The sequence below is a fragment of the Chelonia mydas genome, chromosome 23 (genome assembly GCF_015237465.2).
Source record: "Chelonia mydas isolate rCheMyd1 chromosome 23, rCheMyd1.pri.v2, whole genome shotgun sequence".
NCBI lineage: Eukaryota > Metazoa > Chordata > Testudines > Cheloniidae > Chelonia > Chelonia mydas.
The window spans coordinates 14,888,992-14,901,509 of record NC_051263.2 but is presented as its reverse complement, the minus strand read 5'-3'; the positions used below and the strand labels follow the sequence as shown (position 1 = coordinate 14,901,509).

General features: G+C 47.1%; 1 protein-coding gene across 2 annotated transcripts in view; it reads left to right on the top strand.

Annotated features, from left to right (window-relative positions):
* LOC119563584 (butyrophilin subfamily 1 member A1) overlaps window positions 1-3,521 on the top strand; it is an 80,961-nt gene extending 77,440 nt beyond the window's left edge. For both annotated transcript variants that reach the window (XM_043534643.1, XM_043534642.1), the window contains 3 exons: window positions 53-73; window positions 1,065-1,091; window positions 2,841-3,521. In XM_043534643.1, coding sequence (XP_043390578.1) covers window positions 53-73; window positions 1,065-1,091; window positions 2,841-3,367 — 575 coding nt within the window. In that variant the 3' untranslated portion in view covers window positions 3,368-3,521. The remainder of the gene's footprint in view (window positions 1-52; window positions 74-1,064; window positions 1,092-2,840) is intronic.
* Window positions 3,522-12,518: the final 8,997 nt, after the last annotated feature.

Here is a 12,518-nt window from a genome sequence, read left to right as displayed (position 1 = left end):
CAAGGAAAACACTGAACAAGAGTTTAAAAGGCTGTAATATGTTTTTTTTCAGGTGAAATGAAGAAGGAATTAGGTGAGTGAAGACCTAGGTACACCCTTGCTGGTGTCCCCACTCCCATTGCTTGGATATTTGGAGAGGTGCAATTTCTCCTGTCTCTCTTCCATCTCCCTGGCTGCTTCTGATGGAGAAGGGGATCCTGACAGTCCATTTTCTTCCCCATCCATATAAGGGAACACAGCAGCTCCAGGCAGACACATTGCAGCTCCCCACACGTACCAGGCAGCATGGGAGATGTGGCCTGCTCTGTGCTGTCTGTCTCAGGGGACAGACCCACTGTCTTCTTGACAGCCATGGGGTCCAAAACACATCAGTAGCCACAGCTGGAGTTTCACTGATTTAAAGTATGTCTGCACAGCAGCTGGGGTGTGTACCCCGGGCTCAGGTGGATTGGACTCATGTGGCTAACCCGAGCCAGCGTGGTCACTCTGCTATTTTTAGTGCACTAGCTCAAACAGAGCTGGCACATATATGTCTACCCACGCTGGGTATTCCACCTCCCAGCTGCAATGTAGACACACATTGGAGGGAATTGTCCTATGTCCTGCCTAATAGGAACTGGGTTGCTGTGAATACAGCCTCTGGTGGTTGACAACATTGTGAGTGTTAATGGGAACATTCAGTTTTTGTTGGAGTGAGAGGGGAATGTGTAAGAGGGAGTTAGATCAAAGCCAATGAGAGCAGGTAACATGGGGAGGTGACTCATTGGCTGGAGGTTCGAGACACTCAGAGCAGATCTTAGACAGAGCAGGACTCCTGCCCTGGTTTCTAATCTTAGCTCAGAACAGCCCACATGTGTGTGACCGAGAGAGAGAGAGAGAGAGAGAGAATGACCATTCAAGTGCCATTTTTGTCTATATTAACTCCTGCAAAAGGAATCACTCCCTAATGCGTCTGGCATCCTCACTTGCCCTCAGTCTGGAACTTCCTTGCTGCTGGAGGGAGGAAATTTGCAGTCAATGCCTCTCTTAATTCAGTGTCTGTTGTTTTCTTACTTTCGTTTCAGAATGGAGAAGGGCTCGGAACAATTCAGGTAACAGAACACACAGCACATGGATAGAGGTGCTAATACTATGGTGATAGATGCAACGTGAGAACCTGAATACATTAGAATCTATTCCATTATTAAAGAAATCAGCAGGTTTTATACTATAATCAAACTAGAAACACAACCCGTTCTTATCAGAGACTTGGCTCCTAAGGCCCTTCCCAGCTCCTAAACTAATTTCAAGGCCTGATTCTGACTTTATTTACATCCATTTCACACCATTGTAACTCCATTGACTTGCGTGGAGTTAGTCCTGAATTACAACAGTCAGTTCAGAATCAGCCCCCAATGAGAGATTTCCCTGAGTGAAGACTGATGGTGTGATTTTCAAAAACATCTAAGTGGTTTCAGAGCACAAATCTCATTGCAACTCAATGGGGCCTTGTAAACGGGGCCTATATCTGTTAGCAACCCACTGTGGCAGGGTGGAGAGATACACCACCTGACTTCATCCTCCTTATGCCTCCACCCTCAATTCTGTATTTGTCAAGTTCATTGTCTAGCCCTTTCACTGGGTCCTTAATAGTCTCAGTCCCCTTCAGGATCATGGGGAATTGGAAGTTCCTTGACTCTAGTGGGGTAGAGAGCCCTAGATCTCCATGTTTTGGAGCCTTCTTCTCCAAATTCCTTGGCCGGAGTAGGTAGGGGAACCTGGGCCCATCCACTCCACTGGGTTCCATCTCAGGGTCCTTCTTTGGAACAGCCAGAATGAGTCCTTCTCTGTTGCTTGTGGCTCCCTGAGCTGCCTCCTACCTCTCCTGCTCTGGAGGCTTCCCCAGCCTCTTGCTCTGCTTCTCTCTCTTTGGCATGTTGGCTTCTCAAGCAGCTTCTCCCAGTGTGCTGGAGGGATCCTCTCTCTGCAATCCCTCTGCCTCTCTGGCTGCTGCCTTTCTTCCCAGGAGCTCCTCCCTCTCACTAAGGCCCTTAACCTTTTATTAATACCCAGCGCTTCCCCGCCTAATTCCCTTCCCCCAGTTACTCAGTGAGGTAACTACTTCCAGGTGAACTTGAGCTTCCTTATGCCCCCTTGCGGAGCCTGTCAGGGGAAGGCTGGGCCCCTGACCCCTTCAGAGGGCCAGCTACCCTCTGACAGACCTGCGCTCCCAAGTCATTTCAGCCCAGCTCCTCCAAGGTAATAATCCCAATGGGAGTTAGGCACCTAAATAGCTTTGAGGAGCTGGGCCTCAGTGTTTACTTGGAGTGGGGTTTTAAAAGTGCCTAAGGAGGAACTCTGGGATTTCGGCCACAGTGAAGGCACAGATGATGTGGTGGCGGGAATGGGGAGAAAGTGAATAAGGAAAAGTTATTTACTTGTTCTCATAATATAAGAAGTAGGGGCTACCAAATAAAATTAATAAGCAGCTGGTTTAAAATAAATAAAAGGAAGTTCTTCTTCACACAGCGCTCAGTCAACCTGTGGAACTCCTTGCCTGAGGAGGTTGTGAAGGCTAGGACTATAACAGAGTTTAAAAGAGAACTCAGTAAATTCATGGAGGTTAAGTCCATTAATGGCTACTAGCCAGGATGGGTAAGGAATGGTGTCCCTCGCCTCTGTTGTCAGAGGGTGGAGATGGATGGCAGGAGAGAGATCACTTGATCATTACCTGTGAGGTTCACTCCCTCTGGGGCACCAGGCATTGGCCACTGTTGGTAGACAGGATACTGGGCTGGGTGGACCTTTGGTCTGACCCAGTACGGCCGTTCTTATGTTTTTATGTTCTTATGTTCCTGTAGATGACATCACTCTGCACGGAATCACGGCCCACCCCAACCTTTCAATTTCTGAGGACAAGAAGAGTTTTACACAGGAAGCCCAACCTCAGCAAGTTCCACCAAACCCAGAGAGGTTCGATTCGACCATCTGTGTGTTGGGCTGTGAAGGATTCTCCTCTGGAAAGCACTACTGGGAGGTGGAGGTTGTGAGCAGCACTGACTGGGACCTGGGGGTGGCCAGAACATCAATACAGAGAAAAGGAAAACTTTCCCTGTCCCCTAAAGAGGGATTCTGGGCTCTGGGTCTGAGTGGAAGAGATTATTGGGCAAAAACAGACCCATGGACCCTGGTCATGGTGCAGAAAAAGCCCAAGAAAATTGGAGTTTCCCTTAGTTACCAAGACAGGCAGGTGACTTTTTTCAATGTAACTGACATGTCTGTGTTGTTCACATTTAATGATTGTTCATTCTCAGGAGAGGTTTATCCATTCTTTAAAAATTCAGACAAAAAAACAACAATGAGAATTTGTTCAATTAATGAGGAATAAATATAACATGACACTGATGCTGGTTTTATACTGATGTAACTGAAATCAAGGTTTTCATGAATGTATTTTGATGTAAAAAAATCTGGGTTTTTTTAAATGTACATTGCCATGCTGTCTTCATTACATGTTTTGCAATAAAATGTTTTCATTTCCTTCTGGTTTTTTGCTTGTGGCTTTTGTCCAATAGAATATTTGACTAGCCCATTAAAATCACAGACTATCCATCCTCTCTAACACTTTACTTATTGGTAGCTTCACCTCGGAGGCAAAGTAACAAGAATCTTAGGTTAAAACTTCCCCAAGATACAAACTATTTTTACCCTCTGCCCTTGGACTTCCACTGCCACCACCAAACTTTATCTGGGTTCCTGAGAAAACGTAGTATGGACACGTCTTTCCCTCCAAAATCCTCCCAACCTTTGCACCCCACTTCCTGGGAAAGGTTTGGTAAAAATCCTCACCAATTTGCATAGGTGACCACAGACCCAAACCCTTGGATCTTAGAACAATGAAAAAGCATTCAGTTTCCTTACAAGAAGACTTAATAGAAGTAAAAAAGAATCATCTCTGTAAAATCAGGATGGTGAATACCTTACAGGGTAATTAGATTCAAAACATAGAGAATCCCTCTAGGCAAAACCTTAAGTTACAAAAAAGACACACAGACAGGAATAGTCATTCTATTCAGCACAACTTAATTTCTGAGCCATTTAAAGAAATCAGAATCTAACGCATATCTAGCTAGGTTACTTACTAAGTTCTAAGACTCCATTCCTGTTCTGTCCCCGGCAAAGGCATCACCCAGACAGACATAGACCCTTTGTTTTACTCCCTCCTCCCAGCTTTTGAAAGTATCTTGTCTCCTCATTGGTCATTTCGGTCAGGTGCCAGTGAGGTTACCTTTAGCTTCTTAACCCTTTACAGGTGAGAGGATTTTTTCCTCTGGCCAGGAGGGATTTTAAAGGGGTTTACCCTTCCCTTTATATTTATGACAAATCTCATTGCTAATTGCAGCATTTTTCTCTATAATAAAAGATAGATAACATGGATATCTAACTAATAACCATATTTTGGGATGGTATTATGCTGTATTATGAAGTTGCAATGGCTGGAACAAAATTTAGACTGAAGATAGATTTCCACTATAGACACAATTTTATACACCCACCTCCCCCGTAAAGTTATCCAATCTTCCTGACACTTCCCACCAAGATAGAAGTCTTCTGGGAATTCACTCAAAGTGAGTTAAGCTAAACTGATTTAATTCTGAGGTCTGGTCTACACAACAGACCTATGTCTGTCTAACTATGTTGCATGGGTGTGAAAATTCCATACCCTGGAGCCATGTAGTTATAATGACCTTAACAACCCTTTGTAGACAGTGCTACGTCAATCGGAGAGCTTCTCCCGCTGACATAGCTACCACCTGTCAGTGTTTTAAATGTAGACCTACCCTTAGGGCTTGGCTACACTTACATTTTATAGCGCTTTAACTTGCTGGCTCAGGGGGGTGAAAAATCACCCCCCTAAGCGAAGCAAGTCTGAGCGCTTTAAAGCGCTAGTGTAGACAGACTCCGAGCGCTGGGATCCGCACTCCCAGCACTTGGAGCTAATCCCCTTGTGGAGGTGGATTACCAGGAGCGCTGGGAGAGCTCTCTCCCAGCGCCCGCGCGTGACCACACTCGCACTTTGAAGCACTGACGCGGGAGCGTTCCCGCGGGAGCGCTTTAAAGTTTCCAGTGTAGCCAAGCCCTTAATGAGAGCGTCCACACAGGGCTTTAATGCAGTTTAGCTAATCCACTTTTAATTCACATCTGTAGGGCAGGTCTACATTTTGAAACAGTGCAGCTGCGGGGCTGGAGCTACTGCGTAGACTCTACCTTGCTGACAGGAGGGGTGCTGCCATTGGCATAGTAGATAAGGCACCTCCCCAGGAGGCGGTAGCGAGGTTGACGGAAGAATTCTCCCACTGACGTAGCGCTGGCTACACGGAGGGTGGTTAGGTCAGTCTAGCCACGTCTCCCAGGGGGGTGGATTCTGAGAGGCACAGCTATGCCAGTGTAAATTCCCAGTGTAGACCAGCCCTTAGCGCCTCTTGTACAAACCCATTGGGTTTAATGGGGTTGCACACTTGAAAGAAGCTGGCCTAAGGTAGTGGGTTTCTTTTCACAAGCAAGGTACAAAGAAACTAACTTCTTAAAAGAGCCCAACCACAGCTCAACAATGTAAAGGGCTTCCATAAAACACCTCCCAAAACTAGGGAAAAGCCACCATCATGCCGTGTTTTTCTGCAGTGCCATGGGCCAGATTCACCAGTACTGCTTGGTTGCTTTGCACCATTCTGTGGTGACGAACAGCTGTGCACCCAGTTTAACTGGCTAGTTAATTACGGCTGCTTTGGGACACTGGTGCAGCAGCCCAATTTAAAACAGGACTAGGGATGTCTTCACTTTCCCCCATTATTTGATCACAGACTCCTGGCGTTTTCTATGCATTTGCTCCTATTTGCTCCCAGATTATCCTCTTTTTTCTAGCCTTAATCCCATCTACAGGGGGCTGGCTCCCAGATTCACAGGGTGTATTTTTTCCTCCAAAAGGCAGAGTTAGTGGCTGTAACCTTGGAGCTAATTATGATCTTCCTCATCGCTGAATTCTAAATCACTTGCACAAAAGATGTCACAGAATTGCAGCGCCCGTCTCTGCTGGGTGGAAAGCTCCATCCCGGCACCGCTCTGCCTCTGCTTCATCGTGTCTAACCTTTGTTCAAACGGTGGGAGGATGTTGTCCTAAAGATATCTGATGATTTCTACAAACAAATCAAGGTCAGCGTTGCATCAACTCCTCTCAGCCTCTGTTTGTGCTAAAATGGATGCTTTTATTATTCACTTTCAGAGAGTTATAATCCGTGTTCCCTCTAAGCTGCACCCCTGCGCGGCCGCACAAGAGTCAACCAAGTCCCGCGCACTCGATGAGCAGAGCCGCGCACATCTGGCAATTCGTGTTGAGGTGCCCCTCGCCCTGCTGCTCTTGCCCTCTGCCTTGGAGCCCCTGGCCAGCTGCTCCTGGGACCCTCTTGCTCCTGTGCGGAGGGGGGGGAGGGGACACTGATCAGGGTGCCCCCCGCCTCCCTCCCGCCAAGTCCGCAGAGCCGGGGTGGGGGGTGGGGACAGGCTTCTGGAGTTAGATGGAGCTGCTGGCAGCTGCTGTGGTCTGAAGGAGCCTTCAGACTGGCAAGTGCCACTGTGCTTAGAGACAGCTCATGGTCTCTCATGCAGTTCCCCAGCAGCCAGCACACACACACCCTGTCTTTGTGTCTCTCACACACTGCCTCTGTCTCTCTCTCTCTCACACACACGCGCGCGCACACACACACACACACAGAGTCTCTCTCACTCTCTCAAACACACACACAATAAGCCTCTAACCTATGTCTGAGCTATTGAAGTCCTCAAATCATGGTTTAAAGACTTCAAGGTGTAGAGAATCCTCCAGCAAGTGACCTGTGTCCCATGCTACAGAGGAAGGTGAAAAACCCCCAGGGACTCTTCCAATCTGCCCTGGAGGAAAATTCCTTCCTGACCCCAAATAAGGTGATCAGCTGAACCCTGAGCATGTGGGCAAGATTCACCAGCCAGACACCCAGGAAAGAATTCTCTGTAGTAACTCAGATCCCACCCCATCTAACACCCCATCACAGGCCATTGGGCATATTTACTGCTAACAGTCAAAGATCAATTAATTGCCAAAATTAGGCTATCCCAGCATACCATCTCTTCCATAAACTTATCGAGCTTAGTCTTGAAGCCAGATAGGTCTTTTGCCCTCACTGCTCCCCTTGGAAGGCTGTTCCAGAACTTCACTCCTCTGATGGTTAGAAACCTTTGTCTAATTTCAAGTCAAAACTTCCTGATGGCCAGTTTATATCCATTTGTTCTTGTGTCCACATTGGTACTGAGTTTAAATAATTCCTCTCCCTCCTTGGTATTTATCCCTCTGATATATTTATAGAGAGCAATCATATCTCCCCTCAGCCTTCTTTTGGTTAGGCTAAACAAGCCAAGCTCTTTGAGACTCCTTTCATAAGACAGGTTTTCCGTTCCTCGGATCATCCTAGTAGCTCTTCTCTGTACCTGTTCCAGTTTGAATTCATCCTTCTTAAACATGGGAGACCAGAACTGCACACAGTATTCCAGGTGAGGTCTCACCAGTACTAACACCTCCTTATCTCTACTGGAAATACCTCACCTGATGCATCTCAAGACCGCATTAGCCTTTTTCACGGCCAAATCACATTGGCGGCTCATAGTCATCCTGTGGTCAACCAATACTAATACCCAACCTAGACCTCCCCCACTGCAACTTGAGATCTTGTTCTGTCATCTACCACCTCTGAGAACAGCTGAGCTCCATCCTCTTTGGAAAACTCCTACAGATAGTTGAAGGCTGTCAAATCCCCCCTCACTCTTCTCTGCTGCAGACTAAATAAGCCCAGTTCCCGCAGCCTCTCCTCAGAAGTCATGTGCCCCAGACCCCTAATCATTTTCATTGCCCTCCACTGGAGTTTATCTAATTTGTCCACATACTTTCTGTAGTGGGGGGCCCAAAACTGGACATAAAATTCCAGATGTGGCCTCACCACTGCTGAATAGAGGGGAATAATCACTTCCCTCGATCTGCTGGCAATGCTCCTACTAATGAAGCCCAATCTGCTGTAGCCTTCTTGGCAGCGATGGCACACAGTTGACTCATATCCAGCTTCTCATCCCCTGTAATCCCCAGGTCCTTTTCTGCAGAACTGCCGCTTAGCCAGTCGGTCCCCAGCCTGTAGCAGTGCATGGGATTCTTCCATCCTAAGTGCAGGACTCTGCACTTGTCCTTGTTGAACCTCATCAGATTTCTTTTGGCCCAATCCTCCAATCTGTCTAGGTCATTCTGGACCCTATCCCTACCCTCCAGCGTATATACCTCTCCCCCCAGCTTAGTGTCATCTGCGTTCTGGGTGTCTTCTTGCAAAATTCTGTGTTTCTTTTTCCAGGTTGCCAGAAAACATTCTTTTGTGTAGCCTTGTTGACATAATGCAGATATCAGTATATTTCAGAGTGTAGGTGTCTTGGCATTTAGCCGCCAATGCCATGAGGTGGTGTGCCTCAGTTTCTCCTTCCACACAGCAGAGTAGGTTTGCTATGGTTTCTCTGCTGTGCCAAGCTCTAAGCCTGCTTATAGGTATTAGCTAAGAAGCAGTATCTTTATAGGGCTTCCTTGATACTACCCCTAGCATGTTTAAAAGCTTTTTTCAAAAATCATGCATTTTACACCTTTTCATAGGATTTACCATCAGAACCAAATTCATAAGGTTTATGAGCAACAAACTCTGTATTATGAGACTTAACAGTGAGAGCAAGTCTATGATAGGGAGGTGTTTCCAAGTGTCTTTATCAGACCATGCCTTCTGTTCACACAGTCTCATTTGTTTAATAGTCATTGTATCTTTCAACTCCTCCCTGGACCTTGACATGTGTTCAGTTACTGGTTTTTCTTTTCCTTCAGTATTTTTCTCAGTGACCCCTTCAGTTCCGGTTTTCAGTTTGATTCTGTCTTTGGGGGTGAGGTAAGGATGGGAGGGGACCTTGCATGTTGGATGGCCCTCTGTGGAGCTGCATGTGATCTCCAGGGTTATGCTCATGCAAAAAATGTGTCCCCCCACCTGTGCCGGGGTTGTGATCTTTCAACAGTCCTTCTTTAGCTGCTTGCTGTGTCTTACCTGCCTGGGGAATTGCTTCCTGCTCCCCTTTCTCAGGTGGGTCATTAGCATTTTCACTGACACTCAGTTCTTTAGTAGGATTCCCATCCTGTCTTAAAGAAACAGAATTAGTTTCCGCTAGTACATCAGGAACAGCATTTTGCAAAAGTGGGACCTGGATTGGGGTATTCAGTGACCTGTCCTCTTCATTACTTACTGTTCTCCAATTTTCATTTCGTCTGCAAACTGCTTCATTTCGTCAGCACTGTTAAGGCCTCAGCTGGGGTATTGTGTCCAGTTCTGGGTACCACCCATTGGGAAAGATGAGGAGAAGTTGGAGAAAGTCCAGAAAAAGAACAACAAAAATGATTCAAGGTCTAGAAAAGATGACCTATAAGGAAAGATTGAACAAGATTAGGCTGGAGAAGAGAAGGCTGAGGGAGGACAAGATAACAGTCTACAGGTACATAAAGGGGTAACACTAGATGACCCCTGTAGCCCCTTCTAACTCTATGGTTCTATGATTCTATGAAAGGTTGTAATGAAGAGGAGGGTGATAAATTGTTCTCCTTATCCAATGAGGACAGGACAAGAAGCAATGGGCTTAAATAGCAGCAAGGGCGGTTTAGATTGGTCATTAGGAAAAACTTCCTGTCAGGATGGTTAGGCGCTGGAATAAATTGACTAGGGAAGTTGTGGAATCTCCATTATTGGAGATTTTTAAGAACAGGTTGGACAAACACCTGTCAGGGATGGTCTAGCTAATACTTAGTCCTGCCTCAGTGCAGGGGGCTGGACTAGATGGACAATTGAGGTCCCTTCCAGTCCTATATTTCTATAATTCTGTGATTCTGTAGTGAAACCTGCTGCTATGGAAAATTTCTTCCAAGCCCCAATTAGTGAGAGGTCAGCTCATACCCTGCAGCCGGGGTATTTATAGACAATTTATACCAGTGGGGGATTTGCCCCTAAATGGCAAAAGAAGTGAATAACCAAACATCCTCTGTAAGAAATTCCAAGGAGATTCTGGCTTGTGTGTTTCTTATATTTTGTAGCCTCAATGACCATAACTATCACCACTAATAGCTGTCTCTAAACCTATCATTTAATGGCCCAAACGTATGGGACAAATTCGGCTTCTGCCTATGGCACTGAAGTTGCTATTTGCATGAAGGGCTGATAGATTGGAAATGAATGTGGCACCGTGTCTCTCTGCTCTACGCCAATTAAAATGACTGCCACTTAGAGAAACGTTGGGAAAGTTGGCGCATCCCCAAGGGTTTCATTAAAGGTCCGTTTAGAAGTTGCGTGATCCCTCGTTGCTGTAGCGATCAGACACAATGCCCCGAGTAAGCTCTCTGCACACCGCAATGCACAGGGCAATGTGCTCTTTTAATGATGCCCAGTGCGATTTAGCTGAACAATTAAAAGTTGCATCGGGGATGCAAACTTGGCCCCCTCCAGAGACACACGCTCACACGGCAGCTCTCCTTCGGCAATGATTATGGCCAGACGGGATTGCTTCTGAAACTCTCTCCAAGTTGCGGATGTGACAACTACAGAGTGATATTCACGGCAGATGGACCGCTGGTCAATTTGATAGCCAGTGGGCTCAGCACACCAGCAGCTGAGCTGTTGCCAAGTCAGGCCTGGTCTACACACGGATTTGGTGCTGGTAGAAACCTCTTGGTTAGGGGTGTGCTTTTCAAACCAGTGCAACAGCTAGAGTGGACACAGTTAGAACCAGTATAAAGGTGCCTTCTCCTGGTATAATTTATTTCCCTTCCCATACAAGAATAGCTACCCTGCTGTGAAGTCCCTTTTTAGCAATAGAACTAAGGCCTGGTCTATATCTGAACATTAGACTGACCTACCTACGCCACTCAGGGCCGTGAAGAGTTGTGCCCTGAGCACTGTAGTTACCTCGACCTAGACGTTCCCCTGAGGCCCTGCTCCGGCACTGCCTCTTCCCCCCCAAACCCCGACCCCCCTCGTTCCTCTCCACCCCCTCCCCTCCCCTTGCTTGCCCTTATGACCAGTAAAAAATGGGAGGGCCCCTCTGGCCCCCCCGTACCGGTGCCCCTGATTAACGACATTTGACGGGAAAACCCTGCACTATGGGACTACAGCGGCCCAGCTGCAGAGCCAGCGCAGCGGCTGTAGTGTAGACATAGCCTCAGAAATCCACATGGCGGCCCTGCACTGCACTGAGTACACTGGGACAGTGAAAGCCGTCCCGCTTTTGTGTGTAGACAAGGCCTTGAATGCCATCTTCTTGGCCAACTGCTTTATCTCTGAAGTAGGTGTCCAGGGATCATAGTAATGAACTTGGTACGAAACCTTAGATAGATACATTCCCAAATGCTTCTTTACCTCAGGTCCCCATATGCCCCTCATCACACCTAGAATGCAAATTATTACACAAGCAAACAAACTTTCCTTGGGTTTTCATGGAAAGGAAGCAGGGTTGGGAGGTCAGGTGCTTTTGGGTGTATTCAGTGTTTGTGAAGGGACATGTGTACTATAGGTGTGTCTACATGGCACACTGAGGCCTGGGCGAGGCTACGTGATTGGGTCAACACAAGGCAGCTTGCACCAATCTAGTGGTGTGTCTAGTAGTGTCTCCCACAACTGCAAGCATCCTGTTACGCCGACACAATAACATCACCTCCCCAAGTGGCGCAGAGCCAGGACCTGGGGCCTAGGACTCCGCTAGCAGGACAGATCAGAGCTTGGGTCCCGTTGCGGCTTGGGTCCAAGCCCTGTCATTTCGCAGTGTGGACGCAGCTCTAGCCACAGACCCAAGTCAGAAGATCTCTGTAGCTCAGTACGGTCACATTAACACGGCTGTGAGACCCAGATCTTAGCAATTGTCATCCCATGTTTACAATGCAGTGTGAACGCTCAAGCGCAGACTTGGAACTACTGAGACCTCAAGCCTGGGTCCCACGGAGCCAGGTTTAGGATGCCATGTTGACACATCCTAAGTGTCTGTACCAGGCCCAGAAATATGGACCCTGAATCTTGGTTGGAGCATCTAAGCTCTCTCCATAATCAGTGATGCCAACTCTGCTGATTTTATCGCGAGCCGGTTTGTCTCAAAGCCCCAGTGCCTGGAGTCATGGGATTACCCAAGAATCTCAGCCCCCCCCGTTGACATAGAAAGTAAGTTCCTCGCTCTTGTGGTTCCAGAGAAAAGCTTCAAAATGCAGCCAGAGTGAGACCCTAAAAGCTCAGAAACCAGCAGAAAAAAGAAAAAAAGTACAGGCAAGAAGTCTCATGATTTTGAAGCCAATCTCTTGGTTTTTGAGGACTGATTCACATTTGAACAATTTGGGTTGGCAAAACGGGGTTCAGCCGCAGTGCATCTGTCGCTCAGGCTAAAGGACTTCAGATTATGGAGGCCTAATC